The following is a 13,881-nucleotide window of genomic DNA, read 5'->3' on the forward strand; positions in this document are numbered from 1 at the left end:
GAGGGGCGTCGGATGAGAAAAATCAGAGAGGGGATAGAGCTCTTTAGAAAGCGAGGCGAGTCCGATTTTGACGCGGTGGCCTTAATGGTAGATTCCGAAAAGAGACAAGGAAGAGACGAGGAATTTGTGCACAGAGTAGCAAAAGATATGGGTATCCCACCACTCCCACCAGACTACGTATGGAAATCAAAACTTCCACCACTTCCAACATGGAAGAAGCCTGACGGGCCGGGGCCCGTTCGAACGAAATCTAAGCGGCAGGAAAAGCGAGTGGACTATTTACCACCAAAGAAAAATACTCGTGTACGGTCACCAATACCGGATCCAACTCCACTTCCACCAAAGCCACCAAGACTAGTAAGATCAAATCTAGAGCCGATACAACTGATCCCACAGAAGCCGGAACCCATCAAGCCAGCCTTTGAAATCAGAGAGACACAGCGTGCATTCCTAGCGGAGAAGCTGATACAACGGCATCTTGCGAAGAAAGCCAATAAAAAGCGACAGTGGGAATTAGGGGGAAGATATGGACATCCTCTCTTCCCTCGCGGCCAACTATACCCTTCGAAGGGAGAGGAGCAGCGTATGACAGTCTGGGAAAAGCGTATGCAGCGACATGCGGAGCGAGCGATGCGCCGTGGAAAAGTACATCAAAAAGCCTTTGAGGATAAGAGCAAAGGAAGAAATGAATATGAAAATAGAAGACGAAACGAAGAGAACAGAAGAAAAAAAGAGGAGGAAAATAGAAGAAACGAGGGCATACATGCATCATTTTCATTTTCTCGTAGAGAAAATGGCAGCGGAGATGAGCCTGTACGTAAATACCCTCCCCCGCCACGTCCTCGCCCATTCCCAGTTGGCCCTCAGGGTCCTCCCCCAAACTCCTCTTCACCGCCGCCGCCGCCGCCATCCGGTCCGCCCGGCCCACCTGGCCCGCCTGGACCACCTGGGCCATCTGGACCCCCGGGCCGCCGCCGCCACCTCCGACGTCGTCGTCTTCGTCTTCGTCATCGTCTTCTTCCTCCTCGAATAGAACTATACACAGTCTGGTCCCGCATATTTTCCCAAACCTCAACCGACCCGAGATCACAGGGCTACCTCCGGAGATTCTTCTGGAGATAATTCGATTCTTGCCGTCTCCCTCGCGCATCAGACTAGCCCTTGGAATTCCTCATGTCTTCCAGTCACCCAGCTTCATAAATATATTTACCCTGGATGCGGCGCGCCAGATGCGAGTGTTCCGTGCCTATGAACCACCCGACAGGTGGGCCAATGGCGAGCCGAACACACCACTCCTTTCAACAGCGATTTGGCGTCCTTCCTGCGATGTAGGCGCGATCAACCGCATCCTCGACGGGTATGCTGCTGTTGCGGGGGATGTTATCAATGATATTTATATATTTAGAGGTTTCCGTCCGCCGCTCGTTGCCGCCGTTTATGCTCTGAGGCCGGATATACTCCGCGTACTTCTTGAAAGGGGAGCCGATCTAAACATACGCTGGCCATATCTCTTCCCTACCAAGCGATTATCTAGAAGGCAAATGCGCCATCAGTGTACAATAGCCATGGAGTCTCATATAGAATGTCGGCCACCGGACGGACTCCGTGCGAGATCTAGAAGATTTATTCGCTGCCCAGATCTTGCTACCCATACCGTTCATGTGTATGCCAGAAGACGGGATCTTGCAATGAACCCTACAACAGCCCCCGAGCCTGGAGATACAAGACTCCATGACCAAATGAATCGAGCCAGAGAAGCAGTTTCAATTGTGGTGTCTCACCTAGGGTTGCATCGATTCGACCAGATGACCAGACATTCCCTTCCCCAAGGAATCGAAAGCATGGTCGATAATGGTCTTTACAAAATGCTTGAGGATCTAGTTGATGCAATGATACGCGAAACTCGAGGCGACGACCCTGACCGACAGAACGCACTCAACTTGCTTCTTGACAGAGTTGTTCGACGCGGCGAGATAGATGAATCTACGAACTTAGAAAATATAGCCCGTCGAGATGACCTATTGCGTCGCTTGGTCGCGAGTGGCGCCAGACTTGATCCTGAAGAAGCACCTGCAATTGCCGAGAAAAATGGGCACATCATACTATTTGTCTTAAGAGCAGTCGAACAAATCAACCCCGACGAAAATAACGAGGCACTCCGTGCTATTGTTGATTGGTGGCAAGATGAGTATAAAACGGAATTCCTCACTCAGCTAATTCCTATGTTAAGAGGTCGTAGAGATGATCTAGCCCGGTTACTCTACGCGGCGATTCGAGACGGTAGGCAGGATCTTTATAACGAGCTTATTGATACACACTCCGCAGGTGCTTGTCAACAAGCTTTGCTTATGGCAATTGAGCATAACGACATCAATCTTCTTGAGCGTCTTATGAGATTGCCTAACAATGGGAATATCCTCGGCAACGGCACTCCTCCTAACAACGGGCATGCCTTACCTGTTTACCCCGCTGAGTTTGATTTTGACTCCGTGGATCATATCGCGATTCAAGGACACAACATCCTAGAAGGCGCGTTGGTCCTGCGTAACTTTGATGCAGCCCTTTTCCTTACTAATAACGGCTTCTCGACGACAATTAACAACGATGTGATGGAGCGAGTCCAGAGGGGCGTTCAGGAACTCAGGGGCATCATAGAACCGATGAGTGCCGCGGATTTAGAGAATGCTGGTGACCCTCCACTTGATTCCCGGCGCATATTGCCAATCTATGACGGTAGACCCGAAGACGAAGAGGCACAAAGACGATTTCGAGCGACCGTTGCAACGTTTGAGACGGTTGCGAATCGACTCAAACCTGCCGACGAAACGATCATTAAGGACTTTGGGTCGTTATCTTTAAATAACAAGCCCGATGGTCCTGACGTTAATATAGCGATTGTGGGTGCTGGGCCGCGCGGTATCAGCGTTCTAGAGCGTATGTGTGCATCTGTACCGTATATCCTCGCCCCGAACGCTCACCTTACAATTCATATGATTGACCCGTTCCCGCCGGGGGCTGGTAGCGTATGGCGTACGGACCAACCAACACAGCTAATAATGAATACTATCGTATCACAGATGACCATGTACACCGACCAGAGTGTGACTTGTGCTGGACCGATACGCCCAGGGCCGACCTTATATGACTGGCAGATGAATGCACCTGAGGGATCACGATTAGGTCCTAATGACTACGCAACCCGTGCTCTATATGGCCGGTACTTAAGATGGGTCTTTGATCAAATACAAGTTCACGACAAAGACAAGGTAAAAATTGTAGTACACACTGCCAGCGCGGTTAGCCTCGATCAGGAACCGGATGGGCGCCAGGTTCTTACCCTTTCCACTGGCGATTCACTATCCGGCCTTTCTGCTGTAGTCCTTGCCCAGGGACACCTGCCACTAATCCCAAGCCCATATTTGCTCGAGCTTGCTACATTTGCTGAACAGAACCGTCTGTGTTATATACCACCAGCAAAACCGGCCGATGTTGACCTCTCTTCTATCCATCCCAACCAACCGGTCCTGGTGCGTGGTCTTGGTCTCTCTTTCTTTGATTACCTAGCTATGCTTACCGAGGGCCGCGGCGGCCGCTTCGGACGCACAATCTCTGGTTATCGATATATTCCCTCGGGAAATGAGCCGCGAATATATGCTGGCTCACGCCGCGGTATCCCATACGTTTCTCGCGGCGACAACAAAAAACCGCCCCTCCAGAGCCATACTCCACTTCTACTCACCGAGGACGTAATCGCTGCTTTCCGTAACCTTGCTGAGTCCGGTAACCCACCGGATTTCCAGGAACATGTATGGCCCTTTCTTGCGAAGGAGGTAGAAACGGTGTACTACGAAACTATGTTGGGAGCGAATAACCCAAAGCGTCTTGACTTCCGGGCCGAGTTCCTTAGTGCCCATCCAGGCAGTGCTGAAGAGACCCAAGTTCTTGACAAGTACAACATACCCGTGACCAATCGCTGGTCCTGGGAGTACATGTCACGACCGTACGATAGGTATACCTTCACATCGGCCGAAGCCTGGCAAAACTGGCTGCTGGGTTATCTAGACGAGGATATCCGGCAGGCTACGCTTGGGAACGTCGAGAGCCCTCAGAAGGCGGCTATTGATGTACTACGCGACTTGCGCAATCACGTGCGCCAAATCGTGGAGTTCGGAGGAATTTCAGATATTTCTCGCGAACAGCAATTCAACTCGCACTTTTCGTCACTTAATGCCCACTTGGCTATCGGTCCGCCGCGAATGCGCATCGAGCAGTTGGTTGCGCTAATTAAAGCTAACATAGTAACTATTATCGGTCCGGAGTTGGAAGTTCAATTTGACAACGGGGCATGGCTTGCGATGTCCCGCGAGATCCCGGACTCAACAGTACGTGTAACCGGTTTAATAGAGGCGCGCGTAGCGGAACCGAGGCTATCGCAAACTGCCGATGGGCTTCTTAGAGGCTTATTGGAAAAGGGTCAATGTCGCCCTCACACCATCAACGGTCACGAGACTGGAGGTTTGGACGTAACGCCTAGTCCGGGCCATTTAATCGATAATAATGGCGTCCCACATCCAAGACGGTTTGCTGTTGGTGTTCCTACGGAGGGTGTACACTGGGTGACTGCGCTTGGGGTTAGACCAGGTATAAATTCAGTCTCGCTCTTAGAGACTGACGCTGTCGCGCGGGCTGCACTTATGGCAAGTTTGTAGATACGAGTAACAACTTGGGACCCAGATCATGATTTGGATAGCTGTATGATAGACAATGGGGCCACTTGATAGATTCCCTTAGAGAGGAAAATCAAGATTATTTATTAGATAATAGATAGGTACATTAGGTACCTATCAAGATAATAGTTAATAAAGCAAGAGTTAGATATTAAAGGTTGTGTGTTGTTAAGATGGAACATTCTGATTGATTGTGTCCATTTCGTAGATGACTAACACAACTCGGATTATTGCATTTCTCCACCCGGAGGCCTCAAATCGGGTACTTTCCTAAATAGGGAATTCAATTAATAGGTGCATCCGTCAAGTCGATAAGCTTTAGGAGATTAGCGATAAGACAATGACCTAAGCCACAATGACATATGACATTGTGACGACGCATAGAGGCTCAGCGTCGGCTTACAACTACCTACTTCTAATTTACTTTTAGCAAAGGTGCTATTACCGTTGTCGTTATGCGGTAAAATAACCTAGGACGAGCTAGGGACCTAAGCTGAGCTGATACTTAGCTGCTAATTACTGGCAATGGCTCCATTGCCTCGTAATGTTCTTCGGACCCGCTTCAACCCGCCATTGATCGATTCAATATCCCTTTGGGCGCCGAGACCTCCGCCAAACGAAATATATTCAACACCATTACAACCTTCAAATCTTTGTTTTCTTTCATAGTTGATATAAATATTTCAAAATGTCGATACGAATAGCACTCGACAACCCACCCGAGTTCTATACGAACCTTGACTACATCAGCGGCCGAATCATCTTGGGTTTACACCGGCCCGAAATCATTGGCAATGTTGTTGTCAAGCTCGAGGGCGAGTCGCGTACCGCCCTAACTCAACCAGCGACGGGCGACCGCGATGAGTACCATAGACCCCGTGCTCCTGGTGCAGGTAGTATTGGTAATATCGTTACTGAGAATCACAAGATTCTATATCGTGTCTTTCAGGCCTACTCAGACGACGGCGCTGGGCTATCTCTTCAGCCAGGCCAGCACGAATTTAAGTTCAACTTTAAGCTCCCCCTCAACAACATCTGTCACGACGAAAAAAGGCCATGAGCTCTTTGTTGGGTTTAGGAGGGTTTGGGAGTGGGTTTCGTACTATGGACGGCGCAAAACAGCTCATGTTGCAGCATGTTAAGGCCACTCTACCACCTTCGCTCACGGGTTTCCCTCAGGAGGCCGAAATACTTTACTACATCAAGGTTACTATACAACGCCCAGGATTCTTCAGGGAGAACTGGCGATATCAAGTCGGCTTCAAATTCTTACCCGTCGAGCCACCCCGGCCGCCTAGGACAAGCCAGGAAGCCTTCGCCCGCAGGCCTTTTACTTTTAGACCACGCGCCCTAACTCACCAGAGGAGATCCCTATTTGGCGGCAAATCATCAACAGCGAGCCCTCTAGAAGACCCCAACCAAATACCGCCCTCGATCGAAATGTCAGCGCGGATACCGTTTCCCAGCATCGTAACATGCAACGAACCTCTGCCCCTCCGGCTGATCGCTCGGAAACTCGCGCCGACAATGACGCGGGACCAGCAGGTGTACTTAACGGCGCTCGAAATAGTTCTAGTTGGGTATACACTTGTCCGAGTGCACCATCTCGAAAATACAGAACGTACATCATGGGTCATCCTCTCCGCTCCTCAAGTCTCCCCTCCAATCGCACTCTTCGACAACCCGCACGACATCGTCGACGCCGAATTTGAAGTTCCCCCGACCCTCTGGAAAGACCGACGTCTCCCCAACACCATCGCACCATCCTTTCGGACATGCAACATCGCGCGCCGCTACGAGATCGAAATCAAGCTAACGCTAAGCTGGGGCCAACCCCTCCCCGCCTCTAACCCCTTTTCAAGCCACAAGCAGGTACCGCAATCTATCACTCTTCCCCTCAAACTCTCCAAAGTCGATGTGTTCTCAGGAATTTCCCCACCGCGAGAGCTCTTAAATGCTCTCGTCACCAATATCTTTTCACCTCCACCGCAACTACCCCATAGACCAACGCCCCAGCAACAGCAGCAGCAGCTACAACAACACAGGCGCAGCGCCCGAACGCGATCGCCGACCCCTTGTATCCCCCACAGCTAGGTACTGCGGGTGCAGTTATGTTCGGAGACGCCCCGCCCAGCTACGACGAGGCGATGGCGGATTCACTTGCTGGGCCCGCGGCGCGGCCCGCGTATAGCGGGGTCACGGCCGAGAACGCACCTAGTACGATGCCGCCTGAGAAGTCGTGATCGTCGTAACGAATACGGTATATCCTTTTGTGGCATTGTTAGATTATGGGATATGTATTGGGCACATAGGTACGGTATGCGACGGACTATAAGGGGGTTTATTACAATGTACAATTACTCGGGCGTTAGCACATTACAAAACACGGGAACAGCGAAGCGCAACGAAGCGAGGGAGCGACGGATGATACCCCCCGGATTACTTGGTCGGTACGAATACGTCTTTGTCGTAGCGTTTAGGTATGGAGTACATGTTGGCGTGGTAGCCTTTGTATAAATACGTCCCAAGATAGATGGTTATGGGAAGTTGATAGCGGCTAGGGATCTAATGATTAATACGATTTAACACATTTAAGATCGGTTAATATTCCGAAACATATTCAAACACATAAGCTATGTCTATTGTCCTATAGTAAAGTGATTGAGATATGTAGAAGTTGATCTTTATTGCGAAATACGAGATAATAGTAAGCAAGCTACCTCCTATAGGTTGATAGTAGACCACATATAAAAGTGGATACTAAGCAAACATGAGGTTAGGGCACAATTTAGAACTTATCAATTATCTGTCCAATGATTCAATGCTTCAATGTTCTTCCTCTTCACACCACAAAATGCTCGCATGCTATCTTGATCTAGGTATCTACATATCTACGCATTTCGATAATCATACGAAAATCAATACCCGAGAGCGCAAAGGGTTACATATGCAGAATCGCAGTAGATCTTCATAAGTTTCCCCCCCTGAGAGGAAATATGGGGCCGTGTCCGTCCGTGCTTCCCCGCGCTTTGAGTCTTCCCCAGAATCCAGATCTTGTCTTGATCTATATCTGTCGGCCTTCTACTCATTCCTCGTACGCCTCATTTATAGCTTCTCTTTGAGAGTATTCTTCAAGCGCTCTCAACCGCGTCCATGTACTCGTTGGTGGTGGTACGTAGTCCTCGCGGCCAGTCTTGCCGCATGCGAGCGCTAGGTCCTTATGTCATGATGCCGTCGACGTCAACGGTGTCGACACACGCCTTTCGAGGCTCTCGGCGAATGCGACTAGTTCTGGGGTATTGTCTAGCTTGCCCCTCTGCGAAAGACCTCGGGTCCCGCGAAAATGCTGGCGATCGGGTTTTGTCGAAGTCTCACGACCCTTCTGGTGCTCGCGGTAGTGTCGCGTCACCGTGCCGTGCGCGGCTTCGACTCGAATGTCTTACCATCGGGTGTAATTAGACTGAGGTCATGAGACCTAGGGAGCCGAAGCCCTGGGCCACAATGTCGGATTGGACGTCACCGTCATAGTCTGATAAAGTGTTTCTCTATGCTTTTCTTAGGCATGAGATTATAAGAGGCGATACTTACTCTTTAGCGCCATGATGTAACCGCCGGTGCTCTTGATCATTTGGGCAACCATATCATCAATCAGACGGTGCTCGTACCAGATTCCCTTGGCCTCGAATTCCTTCTTGTATTGAGTGTCGTACAACTCCTGGAAGATGTCCTTGAATTTTCCGTCGTACTTCTTGAGGATGGTGTTCTTGGTGCTCAATACAGTGGTAGCTTCTTGTCAAGGGCCAGCTTGAAGCTGGAATGCGCGAAACCCGTGATGCTCTCGGTGGTGTTGTACGTGTCTGCGCAACGGCCGCCGCCCTCCTTGAACTGGAAGACCTCGATTTCCTCGGGTTTGCCACCCTCGGGTATATACCATGGTGAGTTTACCGGGACCTGGGATAACTTTGTCCTTGGCTCGGTACTGGTCACCGAAGGCATGACGACCTGATGATAGGCTTTTTCCATCCTTGCACCAATCTCGGGATACGGGGGATGACGATAGGTTCGCGGAAGACGGTACCACCGAGGGCGTTACGGATTGTGCCGTTAGGGAGAGCCACACTATTAAGAGGAACGTTAGTCATATTACGGCAGAGGCTTGATCTATAAGATCTAATAGGTATTATAGTGTGGGGCTAAATATGGCGGGCTGATATGCCGGTTGACGTGCAGAATGACGAATGCATGTGAAAGCGCATATATAAACTGCAAGCTTACTCTGCTTAAGGTTGAATTCCTTTACGCGGGGCCTCGTCGGGGGTGATGGTGGCGCATTTTACACCAACCGAGTACTTCTTAATGGCTTCGGCAGCGTCAAGGGTAACTTGGTCGTTAGTCTCATCGCGGTACTCCAACCCTAAATCGTAGTACTTCAAATCGACGTTGAGATAGGGGAAGATGAATTTGTCCTTGATAACCTTCCAGATAACCCTTGTCATCTCATCACCGTCAAGTTCCACGACGGGATTCTTGACCTGAATCTTTTGCACAGCCATGTTGAACCTGGTTTGGTGGAAAAGCGCCACTGGCACTGTCGGTCTAACTGTGATAGGCGACGATCTAACAAGCGGCCTGGCCGATCTGTAGAAAACAGATGGCCGAATGCAACGGGCCGCGGATGAATAGGTTGCGCTCATGGTGAATAAGAGATTAGGCGCACCGATTTATAGGTGAATAATAGGACGCGGACACGAGCGTCAAGAATGACGGCGTGACTACTGACAGGAGCTAAAGGTTAGGAACCGAGGACAAAAAAAACTCAAGAGTAAAGCAATTCGGCTAACCTTAGAGGATTCCGAGGCTGAGGGAAGTTCTGCGAAACGGGGCGGGTTTGAACTTTAAAGCACTAAATGATGCCGCAGTGCCGATATTTGTTGGAGATTTCCGAACGCATATACCGCATATACGTTATATAGTGGTTGCGGTTTTACGCAGGTTGTACGGATAGCAAAGGTAAAAATTGAAGATGAGGGGAATTCACCAATCATAATTCGAGGCTAGGGGTGTTTGATCCCCCACATTTTGCCGATTCGCGGAGAAGAGAACTTGCATATGTACATCATGCTATGTAAGACATGGCAGCTACGTAAGGTTTAAAGGTTTACTCTTCGGACTGTGTTTGCCTCGGCATATTATTCATCTTGGAATTGATTAGAACTCTTATAAGTACATTTATACTACTATAAATTTACCCTTTTTTTACTGGGCGCGCTTCTGCATTCATCTCTACCTTCCTAAGTACCTAGGCATGTAGATGGTTATGTAATCAACTGAGCTATACTCAGTAACCGAGAATTAGTTATACTCAATCAACATCTTTTATGTACATTTTAATTACATTAACATCATTTCCTTTCCAACTAATAAACTCAGTGACTTCAGAAAAGATAAGTTTCTAAGTTAAAAGTAACGCAGCCAATTATAGAATTCGTTCAAGCAAGTCATTATAACATTGGGCATTTGCCCCTATACCATACCTTTGAGCAATCGAATCGAAATAATTTACAACTTGGAAAATACTCTTCGTGCGTTGCTACAACTATTTAATATTAGAGAAAATATTTATAAAAGAGACGTTTACTCCTTATTAGTTTATAGTATTCCTTAACCCTAAAGTAGGCTGATTATAACGAACTATACCAACAACCAACGAGAAAATATGCTTGGGCGTCTGTCCAGAAGACAAATGTACTACATTGGAAGAAATCTAGAAATTTCTTACTTATGAAGACAACCCTACCATAAGTAGCCGCAAATACAAATTGATATGCATATAAGATAACTGTGCTTATACGCAATAGATCGACAGATACACCTGGGTGTCTATGTGTAGATAAAGCAACTTTGCATAAAGGTAAGAAATATATAGAAATATATATAAGAATCCTTATTAATTTTCTGGGTTGACTTATTTAGTTTAGATGCTTAATATGGCAGAGAAAACAGGCTTAGTGAATGTAACGGGTTGATATTTGGTCCCTCGCCGAAATAGCCAGGATGCTTCGAACGCCTTGGGCTTGCTTCACGATCTTTGAGGAGGTTATGTTGGAAATGGGTTGTTAAACACGAACGCAGCGATTTTATCGTATTTTGAACAAGACGTTTCATCAAAGGTATAATGGATGATAACTTCAAGGACGAGAAGTCGAAAAGGGTGAGACCTGTTTCGCTTATTTAGAAATTATAGTATGATCAGAGCAGGGTAGGACTGGCCAGAAAGATGTTGTAAAGAGAGCATGATATTTGATTGTATCAACTTATTTATAAATGAATGTCCCTAGACCTTTCAATCTACTTAATATATATCCCTTGATCATAGTAGCTTCTCCTTTTACCCCTATCCTATGGAAACTTTGCCACATCCCTCGCACCATACTCCGCCTCCCATCAAGATTCGGGAGGAACTTTTGACGGGAGACACTATCAAGAGGGTATGGTTTTCTTGTATAGTATGATTTCATTGAGAATTTGACGTTGGGCTTCTTCCTTACTCTTAACCAACCTCCTTAGTAGGTTCAGTTCGATTTTCACCGTTTTAAGTTGATTTCGCGCAAGAATAAGACCAGGTCCAGGACCAGGATCTTCCAGGGCTTCCAGCTCATTACAGAGCGTTGGGATCTCGTTGTCTGGTATGATTTGAGTAATAGGACTTGACCCGGTAGTAGAAGCTGTCGGTGCTGTTACTTCGGGTGTCTGTGGTTGAGCTTCCGTAGCAAGTACACTCGGTTTTACTATTTTTGTAGCTTTCGATTGTATAGTTTCCTGCCTATACTGTCGAGTTTCCGAACCATTAAATTCAGTTTTCGTAATGATGGTCTCCTGCTTTGTTTCCGGTTCGAAGTACGTAGGTGGAGTTACAGTATTCGGACCGACTTTTTCTATCTCTTTAGACTTACCCTTTGCATCGCTGTCACCCGACTGTGATTGCGTAGTCAAGAGCTTCCAATAAGCTCCCAAGTCCTCCCCTTTAAGATTATTAGCATCTTTGATCTTGCCCCTTTTGACGTTCTTGGTATTGAATAGCACACAGGCATCCCTTTTTTCGCATCCTGATAACCGTTTCACATCGTTCTTGTCCTTCCCCCCCAACGTATTTGTAGAGATCACTTCACCTTGGATTCCTATCTCCATACTGAATTCCTCTCCAATGGTAGAGCACTTGTGTGAATGCTTTCTTTCAACCAGAACAGCTGTCTGTATTATAGTTGTGGTACCACTCTTGAGCTCCTCGCCCTCAAATTTGATATCCCATTGGACCCAAGATTCATTCTTGATGACTGAAGCCTCGGGGTTTATGCTTATGATACTTTGCGTTGTATTTGCCTGAGTAGTATTCCCCCATTTATAGACTGGAGTTTCGTTCCTTATTCCAACGTCCGCTTCCACAACCACATCTATCTCATCACCGGCATTCACAGTCGCCTCAGAGGGGTAAATTCGACTGTTAAATTTTGGGGCGATGTCGCTAATCGCGAGATCACTAGCCGAGCCGCTCGATCCGTGAAAATGTAAGGTGATTTTCACCCGATTGAATTTCTTCCTGTGCCCGGGAGGTTGAAATGATAGGAGTATGACTATGAGACTTGCAGGGGAGCCACTATCGTCCATGGTTCCATGACAGACTTGGACTAAGTTGCATTTCACAGAATAAGAAGGCTCTTCGGTTTCTCTGCTATCATTGGAACTGATGCCGCTAATCCTAGGTACTAGTTGAATACCATTGCTTTTGTCGTCATCCCCTTTTAGAGGGATTTCGAATTGGGTATCGTTATTAATAGACATAGTTATCGAACAAGGTATAAGTAAGGTGTCTCTAGGTATGGGTTTTCACGTCATAAATTAAGAGGCCAAGTCTTCAAGAATATTAGTAAATATTTTCCTGTAAATTAAAATGCTACGCGAGTAAGCTAACTATCATATATAATGTGTGTTAGGGTACGGACATGTTAATAGAACAGTACTTAGAAAAATTACTCACAGTAAGGATACTTTACCCTCTATCCGAAGCCTACCTGTTTTTTACTGCTTCAAGTCTCAGTTTCTCGTGCATAGCCGCTGAGATGTCTCTGATTCTCCGTAGAGGCAGGATGATACCTCGTGGTTCCAATAAATTTGAGCGCCTTCGGGCTAGGTTTTTTTTGGAGGTCTTTACGCAGCTACGTTAACTGGCCAATATCGTTCTAAGGATCAGTTATCTATTTGAAGGCTGCAGTAGAGTGGCGTCCGGGACGACTCAATAGATTTAATGCAAAGCAAATTGGATTTTCAGTGGCAATAGATTATATGACTGCAGTTAGCTGTTTTATCTTCTAGTTCTAACTTTCAAGTTCCATGCATAGGAGGTAGGTACCCAATTATTAACACGTATCAAAGGTTTGATAGAGGGAAATTAGAGGGGATTTTGACGACGATAACAACACGACTCGGGACCGGGAGTTGTCCATCCTTAGACCACCGAGAATCCTAAGGCAAACATCCAATATGAATACCATGTTGCTCGGCTATTACCTATATTATTTTATTCTTAGACGGTGTACATTTTTATTTCTTGTTTGTATATCCGCAGCTGGCATTCATCGTACTATTAATACAGTTGATTTAATAACATACTACATTATAAAAACTAGGTACTCTTTATGTTATTACTGTCCTAAAGAAAATATCTGAATAAAAACAGAGTTAATCATCATGAGCCCTTTCGTTATATCGTATATCAGTGTAGTATCCTCCCCCCCGGTTTGTACTTTTAGCTCGCCCTTGAGTACTTGAATTGATTTTCTTTATCTGCTAATTCTACTAACTTTAGCCGCCTGCAAAGCCATACACGTAAACATTTAATATGTGTCCTTCCATTTAGTATATAATATTGTCTTTGAAAGCCATCGATCCCTAGATAGGTATACCGAGGTCGATACATTACATGTATAAGTCACAAGGCATGTCTCGGTGGTCGATCTTGCCCATAGTACATCGCTAGCTTGGTGGCTGCGCTAATGTAGCAGACAGTATTATGGCGATTCACCCCAAATATGTAGTTGTATTAATGGCTCCCTATATCCACAGAAGCAAGTTCATTCTCTGTGAGAAACCCTAAATC

General features: G+C 47.0%; 3 protein-coding genes across 6 annotated transcripts; 2 read left to right on the forward strand and 1 right to left on the reverse strand.

Moving 5' to 3' along the window:
* Nucleotides 1-1,841: 1,841 nt before the first annotated feature.
* GL218_05790 (uncharacterized protein) lies at nucleotides 1,842-4,709 on the forward strand (the record flags this gene model as incomplete). 2 transcript variants are annotated; one of them, XM_033582474.1, is made up of 1 exon in its annotated part: nucleotides 1,842-4,709. In XM_033582474.1, the coding sequence occupies one exon, from the start codon at nucleotides 1,842-1,844 to the stop codon at nucleotides 4,707-4,709; it is 2,868 nt and encodes a 955-aa protein (XP_033434324.1). The 2 variants fall into 2 exon arrangements, with proteins under 2 accessions (XP_033434324.1, XP_033434323.1); XM_033582475.1 differs by having other exon boundaries at nucleotides 2,391-4,709.
* A 706-nt stretch (nucleotides 4,710-5,415) lies between these two features.
* Nucleotides 5,416-6,970, forward strand: GL218_05791 (uncharacterized protein; the record flags this gene model as incomplete). 2 transcript variants are annotated; one of them, XM_033582476.1, is made up of 3 exons in its annotated part: nucleotides 5,416-5,620; nucleotides 5,806-6,599; nucleotides 6,731-6,970. In XM_033582476.1, the coding sequence occupies 3 exons, from the start codon at nucleotides 5,416-5,418 to the stop codon at nucleotides 6,968-6,970; spliced, it is 1,239 nt and encodes a 412-aa protein (XP_033434317.1). The 2 variants fall into 2 exon arrangements, with proteins under 2 accessions (XP_033434317.1, XP_033434318.1); XM_033582477.1 differs by having other exon boundaries at nucleotides 6,773-6,970.
* An 842-nt stretch (nucleotides 6,971-7,812) lies between these two features.
* GL218_05792 (Isocitrate dehydrogenase [NADP], mitochondrial) lies at nucleotides 7,813-9,421 on the reverse strand (the record flags this gene model as incomplete). Of its 2 annotated transcripts, XM_033582479.1 has the most annotated exons (4): nucleotides 7,813-7,937; nucleotides 7,986-8,165; nucleotides 8,316-8,490; nucleotides 9,071-9,421. In XM_033582479.1, the coding sequence occupies 4 exons, from the start codon at nucleotides 9,419-9,421 to the stop codon at nucleotides 7,813-7,815; spliced, it is 831 nt and encodes a 276-aa protein (XP_033434610.1). The 2 variants fall into 2 exon arrangements, with proteins under 2 accessions (XP_033434610.1, XP_033434609.1); XM_033582478.1 differs by lacking the exon at nucleotides 7,813-7,937 and having other exon boundaries at nucleotides 7,951-8,165; nucleotides 9,071-9,280.
* Nucleotides 9,422-13,881: the final 4,460 nt, after the last annotated feature.

The sequence above is a fragment of the Daldinia childiae genome (genome assembly GCF_008694065.1).
Source record: "Daldinia childiae strain JS-1345 chromosome Unknown Scaffold5, whole genome shotgun sequence".
In the NCBI taxonomy this organism is placed as follows: Eukaryota; Fungi; Ascomycota; class Sordariomycetes; order Xylariales; family Hypoxylaceae; genus Daldinia; species Daldinia childiae.